The 8163-nt window shown below is 37.4% G+C and overlaps 1 protein-coding gene across 3 annotated transcripts in view; it reads left to right on the plus strand.

Moving 5' to 3' along the window:
• IFT56 (intraflagellar transport 56) overlaps window positions 1-6911 on the plus strand; it is a 48567-nt gene extending 41656 nt beyond the window's left edge. For 2 of the 3 annotated variants that reach the window (XM_062624171.1, XM_062624173.1), the window contains 3 exons: window positions 2553-2659; window positions 4277-4410; window positions 5757-6911. In XM_062624171.1, the coding sequence (XP_062480155.1) occupies window positions 2553-2659; window positions 4277-4410; window positions 5757-5868 (353 nt within the window). In that variant the 3' untranslated portion in view covers window positions 5869-6911. The remainder of the gene's footprint in view (window positions 1-2552; window positions 2660-4276; window positions 4411-5756) is intronic. The other variant, XM_062624172.1, reaches the window with a different exon arrangement.
• Window positions 6912-8163: the final 1252 nt, after the last annotated feature.

Consider the following 8163-nt stretch of genomic DNA (forward strand, 5'->3'; position numbering starts at 1 on the left):
GTCCTAACTAGTGACCCTTTTTCTTCTCAGTTGTGTCTACTCAATTGCTTGAGTGAAGATTTTCAGTCTCAAAAGACTGAGTTGCAACTTTTAAAATGTTCAGACTAAAACACAGAAGCATCCATACTGGGTCAGTCCCAACGGTCTGTCTACCTACAGAAGGAGCCAATGTCACTTGTTTAGGGAAGAGAAGAATCAGGCAAATTTACACAGTATTTTTCTTCCTACTGCATTACTGTTCATATTCTCCAAACTTCAGTGCCTGAGGGATGTCCTTTATAATCTCAGCATGTTTTTCTTCCAAAAACTTTTCCGTTCTTCCCTTGAACCCAGAAAACTTTTGCTATGTTTAATATCCTATAGCAAATTATATTTAGGTTTTTGAACCAGTTTTTAAAACATTGCAGAGTACACCTCCGTACAGATACAGCTGTCGTGCCACATGTAAAATAGTATAGAAGTGGGCTTGTCTAATGATTCAAGACTCCGTAGGTTAATTTGTTTTCCTTACAGTGCCTCAATACAAAAATGTTCTCTTATCGAAGTAGTTGTACTTGGAATGTAAATATGCATGTTTTGGGACATTATGCCATATGGCAGATGTGATAAACATCTCTAACATGATCTCTCAGGCAGGCACATCGCACCCATGGGTGCCTATCTATGACTCCATTTTAGGACATGCCAGTTTATTTCCTTTTTCATTAAGCTGTGGTACCTGATTGTGTTTGAGTGCTTTATATGTGAATGTTTTATGTGAATTTTTTTGATACGAGAGCTCTCATTGAAAGGCGAATAAGTTGTTCAGTAGACAGTGTTCATTCCTGTGATTCTGTGCTATAGTAATTCTTTGATATACATCTGGGGATGCAGAACTCTTTGAAGGCGTCACTTACTATATAAGTGGACTTAACACCATGTTATCAATTAAAAATTTTATAGCTCTTTCATAGGAGTTACTCTTTATTTTTGAGTGTGCCTTTTGCCATTCTGAATCCCTGCTGAAGTTTCTGTAGAGCTGCTGTATACTTCTGTGTCAGTCTTAAAATTTGTTTTTTCATTCTGTGCTAGTATTCCGGCTGCTAGAATTCTTTGCAGAAAACAACTGCTCAGTGATGAATGTAGTTATCTTTTTGTGGCAAGTACGTAAATCACTATTAGATCCTTCTGGATAAAGGCTGCTGTAGAAATTACAAAGGATCATAATACATTCATGTCAGAATATGATTAGGTATTGAGTCGTAAACAATCCAATGCTGAAATAGTTCTAAAGGGCAAAAAGTACCAGAGATGCATCTTTTTTGGATGCAAGACATAACTGTACTATTTATATCAAATTCATCTTGATAAGGTAAAAAACCTCAGAATTAGCACAGTACTCAATTTCTCTAGACAGATGGGTTGGTATTTGGAGATTAAGACGTGGCTGTTTGCCACTGTGTATGGTATCTGGAGCTGATGAGAGAAAAACCTGATTTGATGTCTTGCTGTCTTCTAAATTAAAAGTGTCTATAAATCCTGTGATTTGGTAATACATGTTTATTGTTGATGACTGCCACCCGTTCTACCTGGAACATACGCATTAGAACAGTGGTCACAGATATAATAAGCTAAACTGTCCCTTTTTTGAAGAAGCATGAGTAGTACATGTGTGACCAGCCAGCTCCTCTTTGATAAGGAGACTGCTAAGACTTGAAAAAGAAAGGGATACTTAATTTTGTTTTCTTTTCTCCCAGTACTTGAATGAGTCTGGAATTACCAATATCAACCTCAGTATCAACAGAATGGGTTCTTATCTCCAGAAAATCAAGTACTAGCACTTTTTTGTGTTCAAAGACCCTAGTAGAATTTCACTATCTGAGACAGAAGATTCATATTCTTCTGTTTCTATTTGTGTATAGCAGTGGTGTTTAAATTTAAAGGCCAATGAAAAATTCTAGTCATATAGACAAATTTAAAGCCAGCACAAAATCTCAGGAATTTGGAAACATTTTTTCTAGTAAACATATAATGACAGGTTTCATTACATTTGGAGGGGCTTCGTACTCACAAACACACACCCCTTTTTGGTTTGTTATGAATCATGGGAACTGAATGTTTAGATCAAGGTAGGCATCAAGTATTAAAGACCTCAGTTTGGTGCCAGTTAAAATTTTTCCATGTGTAAGAATACATAATCCTAAATCTCACCATCTAAATGGATTTCTACAGTTCATTGTCTTGCATAAAATAACTTGTCTAATGCTTTCCATTCTGTGCCTTAATCACATCTTAAATCACGAGAGTTGTGCTTACTGCTGTATCAGTGAAATACAAACTGAGATGTAAATGCTATAATTATTCCTCTTTACGTTGGTATTCTCTGACGAATTGGCTGCTGTTTCTAGTAAGGCAGAAGATAAGGACAAGTTTCCCATCCCAAAGTCATGCTCACAGGGCGAGGTATACATTTATATTAAGTAAAGAAATTTTGGAACATTTATTCCACCTGCCACTGGGTATTATATGGGGCATATTCTTTTCACAATCCCAGCTGTTTGTTGTTATTGCAGATATTGTTAATAAGAAACCACAGTTGGCCTGGAAGCTCTATCGGGAGATGGAGACGTCAGGAGATTCATTTAGCCTGTTGCAGCTCATTGCCAATGATTGTTACAAAGTGAGTCTTCTCTTTAGAACTTGGTGTATGGCATGTTAATTCAGTGATTGTACCAAAAGGCTTTTTTTTTTTTTGATACTTTCCATCATTGTCATCACTAGCGAACTTTCTTTTATAACAGCGGGATATTTAATAATGTGGATGAGTTGGCAAGGTTTAGTCAGTATTTCAACCTACAGGCCTTCTTGATAAACAGCCCCCCGAACAAAACATTGATAATTTACTCCATGCTTGAGCTGTCAATAACAGTTTCTTATACTGCCATTATTGGCAGAAATGACAAGAAACTTCTTAGGAAAAAAAAAAAAAATCTAGCATAGATTCAGCAACGAACCTTATGCTGCATTTTTTTTCCCTGGACAGTTATTTTTTCCTTAAAGCTCGTAGTGGCTTCACTCAATAGAACGCTGAATGAATGTGATGGAGCAAGGTCAACAGCATCCTGAGACTAATTGTAGCTTGATGCCCCGTTGCTATGCTGATAGCTGCGACGCAGGACTTCTGGCTAATTTCTTGCTGCTTTTCATGCAAGATCTCATCTTGTCCGTATAGGGAAAAGCACATGACTTGGGGTAAAGCATTTACTGCTTTTGTGTCAGATAGAAGGACATTGAACGAGTATCTGCTTAATGGAACTAGGTCAGATGCCAGTTTGGAGAGATCGGTATTAATTTTTTATCTTTTTAAATGACACATTTGATCCTGCTTATACTCACTATCTTTATTCCCACCTGTTTAAGTGCTTGCCAGTCACCTATGGTTAAAATCACCATTTATCTGAAGAAAATTGAATTTTCTATTCATCTGTTCATCCCGTAGTACCTGTGTTTCTCTGACTAAAGTAACTCCCACGGCCCATCCAGGATTTTTCTCAGCAGATAACGACTTCCAACCACCAAAGGATGGGAGGTTGTTCTCAGCCTACCTTCTGTGTTCTCTTATGGGAAGATGCTAGCCATAAAGAACATCGTTCTTCAGTCTTGCCCAAGTTAAGAATACTCACAGCCATAAATAAGGTCCATGAGTTATGTTGAAATAAAAAGTCAGTTAGTGTGGTCACTCCTTTCACACTGACTTGCCAACCAACTTGCTTCTTGTTCACATTTACAAATAGAGAACTGAAGGAAGAAATGATAAGGTACAAAGATCTTCCTAAGCTTAGGAAAATTTTGTATTACAGAGTCACTGAATCTTACTTTGTACTGTACTGCAACAGTGAAGAAAAACTTCAGTTCCAAGTTAAAGCCAAAAGACATCAAATATGTCCCTGTGACATCACGAGGTCTCTGTGACCATCCTCTGTGACCTACATAAGGAAAAGTGGTTCTGTTTTAAAATGTTTGGACTAGTCGGAAGTTGATGTTTTGTCAAGGACTTCAGTATAGTCAGTATATATACAACACTGGATAGGGCACCTCATAAAAAAAGATGTTCTGTAAGCTAGTGTTACCTGTATACGATCAAAACAACAGTGCAGATCATTGCCAACTAATGAAGGCAAAATGCACATTGCTTCCGTGACTTAGTGCTGATTTCAGAAAACTGAGCTCACAATTTTTAATCCCCTTCTAAAAGATGGTCATATTGTCAGGAATGACATTTCACTTTTCTGTGCAGTTGCGTCAGTTTTACTATTCAGCCAAAGCATTTGATGTTCTGGAGAGACTGGACAGCAATACCGAATACTGGGAAGGCAAGAGAGGTGCTTGTGTGGGTGTCTTTCAAATGATCTTAGCTGGACAAGAAGCGAAGTGAGTATTCTGTGTTGTATCTGAATTTATTTTGCTCTTTTCTTACTTCCAGTCAGCTGTACACCAGAATCATCATCTCGGCTTTAGGTCTGCGTATCCTCTTCCAATTCTTTATTGACCTTTCAGAAAACGGACACTCTGGCCAGTGGTTCCATATGCAGTATTCAGTTTTAAGTGTATCTTCCACACGAACAGTTCTGGAATATATAGTGGAGAGTAACTGATCAGTTAATGCCATGAACTGTATGAAACCAAAATACATTAGTTGTAATACTAGGACAAGTTAAATTATAAATGTACTATATTCATGAACTGAGGGAAAAGCACCTCATTTCACGTTAATGGCATAAGAATGGAAAACGGTCCCATGATATTTTAAGGTTCACAGAACAGAACTAAGAAAACATTTACTCAGTGCTGTTGGGAGGACACAATTTGTCTAAACAATGTGAGTAGATGTGACTGTGTTTTCACTAAAATTTGCTTTCTGAAGACACTGTACATGTCAGATAAATATACTCACTTGAAAGCTTAAGGGAAATTACCTGTGTTACTGATAATTTGCTTTCGGCCCATTTCACTGAATGGGAGAATAAGACAGAGTACTGGGGCTATATTTAAGAACTGATCCCTCATGAATATTCTGTGATGCCAGATGGCCATTCTCCCCTGGCCAAAGTTGCTGTTTCATACATGACTGGTAGGTGTGTATCTTGGCTTTTACACCCTTCTTGTATTCCCCTCTCTGCTGGAGTAATCTCATTAACTACTGCACCCTTCAAGTGTCCTTTTAGCAATTACTGCAGTAGATACAGTGAAATACACATAGGTTGCCTGTTTTTCAGTATGCATACAAGTTCTTGCAGTAAACTAGCTGGTCAACTGGAGCTTCATACTGGTTTATCATATTGGTAATGTTCATTTCCATGTTATTTGTATTAATGTGTAAGGTGCTTTGGCAGTATTAAGCTAGATGTTTCCATACTGAAGACTAGCAAACAGCATTAAAGTCAAAACCAAAAAAAGCTTGCTTTATTCTGGGGAGCTGTTTTGCAAAAGTAAAGATTTATATATGAATATACACACATGCAAGCACTAAACTCCAAACTAATTACATTTTGCTGACTTTCTTGCTTTTAATTTCTCATTGCAGTGAAATACAAGGTGGGGGTTTTGTGTTCCCTGTGATCACATCTACTGTGCATTTTTACCTCTAACTGCTCTGCAGATGAATGGACCCCTCTGTCTAGGAACCGTGCTTTGCAAACTAGTTTGGATATGGGTAGCTGTTTATTGTATAAGCTGGGTCTTGCCCTCATTTAAATCTTTGCTTTTCACCTTTATAGAGAGACTCTACGGGAAGTATTGCATCTTCTGAAGAGCACTGGCAATTCTCAAGTAGAATACATTGTCCGTGTCATGAAAAAGTGGGCCAAGGAGAACAGAGTCCCTGTTTAAGTCAGTGCCACAGAATGAACTGGGTCAGTTACTGCTCTGTGTGTGGCTTCAAGATGTGGGTCCTGGTTTCTTCTGTGCATTCTGGGTATCTCCTTCCTTGCAAAACTTTAAATGATCAAGCAGATTGACCCAGCTGAGCAACAGTGTAGTGGAGTGAGATTGCAAAACATGCAGCAAGTTTGGTTTGGGGTTTTTTTTGGTTGGCTGGCTTTTAAGCCTTTACTGGTACTTTTTCTGTTGCATCAATCTCTATTCCTCATTCTAATTTTCAGGTTTTTAGTAGTAATTCCAACTGTCCACAAGTCAAAGTGCTCCTCAGATTTCTCCACACAAGTTACTGGACTGCTTTGTGGGCTTTTTTTCCAGCAAGCCTTCTGCCCTCTGGAGAAGACTTATTTGTTGAATGACTGAGAATTGTTGAATGACTCTACTCAGCAAGTGATGGAACGTGCATGTAGAGAAGATGACAGTGACTACCAAAAGCGAGTACTAGGGTATCAGATAATATGTAAACACTTATGTATATTACCTGTCTGGAGTAAAATACAAACCATATTCTGAGCACTGTCCTTTTCTGGATAAATCTCAATAACTAATACGATCATTTATTTGGCTGACTGTATTGTTCAATCTTGCTTTGAGGTTTGACACTCAAAACACTTATTCATGTTAATATAATTCATGTGAGTGATCCATTTAGTTTAGCAATCTGATGGATAAAAGAGCAGGATGTTTTGAATAATTTTCTTCAGCATTTACCACCCTCATTAGCAATATATTTCTTATACTTGGGATTTATTATACTCTCCTGTTCTTTAAAGAGAACAGTTCAGGGAATACATAATTCTAAGAAGGCATCAGTTGTAACATAGAAATGTATTATACTTTTTGTAGTGTAAAACGTGTACATTGTTTCTAAAAGGCAAATTTACATTTTGTTGATCTGTAAAATAGTGACAAAGTATTTTTTTATCTTTTTAGGGGAAACTCGGAATACTGTATTCTCTACTGTCTATGCTTTGATTAAAGCTCTGAATGGAATGCCTTGTTGGTCTGTGTTGCTTCATACTGCAAAAGTTGAAATAGTATATTAATTTTGCTGTGGAAGAGGGTAGATTTGTGACTGGTCATTAAATGCATGTTCATTAATCTGTCTAAGGTAAGCGAGTGACCTTGATCCTGATTTTATGGTAGTTTGCTGAAAATAAGGAGGCTGGGTGTATGTGGACCATACACGCATTTCTGCCATATAACATGGGCTCTTTTTTGCTTTAAGCAAAAACTGTGGGTATCATCATTCAGGTATCTAGAAGTACATTGATAGTTGTGGCTACTTGCATTTATATCTAGAACTCTGATCCATCATACTAACAATAATAGAGCCTTTCAGCATGGGCAGGGGACACGTTGCACTCATTCAAAAGCGGTGTGAAAGCAGCAGTATTTTCACTGAAAGCAGTTATAAAACAAAAGCAGTTATAAAACATGTTTCATTTGTAAAAGGCATTTTTGTTTTCCCTCCCAGTTTAATTAACTTGGAAACTGATCAGGAATACAATTACAAGTCTTGGTACAAAGCTTCGAAAAATCATGTTGGTGGCTTTGTAGCAGATGTTAAATGCATGTAATTACTCCCTTTATTGAAGCTTAACCTGCAGAAGAGCTGAAGAGCATCCAAGTCTATTGCAGACCATTTTACATGTTGGTTGAATCTTCTGAAATAAGTGTGGTGGCATTGCAGCATAAGGGCCTGGGGACTAATTTTAAATTCTCTGCCCCTGACCAATGAAAAAGTTTTTAAAAACCTCACCTTTATTCACTAGAGTCACAAAATCCTATTTGATATGCTAAATAATGTGGGGTTTAGCACAGTACCTTTTATTGACTGGTAATAAAGTTTTTGTCATGTAAGACAGGGGATTGCAGGGCTTTGCCTTCAGCAGTGATGAAATGAAAGATATATTACATATTTAGGATTGTGGTAATGTAACAGATATGTAGGTACTATTAAAATGCACAAGGAAAATCCTGAAATATTGGTGTTTATTTTACCTTAGAAATGCATTCTAAGAACATCTTCCATTGTTTAATCTGAGATCACATTCAAAGAACAGGGATGTGAATCGGAGTTGCCTTAGCTGATACAGAAAGGGAAGTTAATCAAGAATTTCTAAAGCTGTTTCTGAGGCAGAGTTAAGAAAATGTTATCACTGTCCTTTCACATATTTCCCTGAATTGTGGAAATTTAAGGAGTCAAGGTACTCTAACTAGAGCAGCTAGGAGTGAAGGTAGATG

Source organism: Pezoporus occidentalis, unplaced genomic scaffold, assembly GCF_034315485.1.
Source record: "Pezoporus occidentalis ecotype Australia unplaced genomic scaffold, CSIRO_AGI_Poc_V1 ctg263, whole genome shotgun sequence".
Taxonomy (NCBI): domain Eukaryota; kingdom Metazoa; phylum Chordata; class Aves; order Psittaciformes; family Psittacidae; genus Pezoporus; species Pezoporus occidentalis.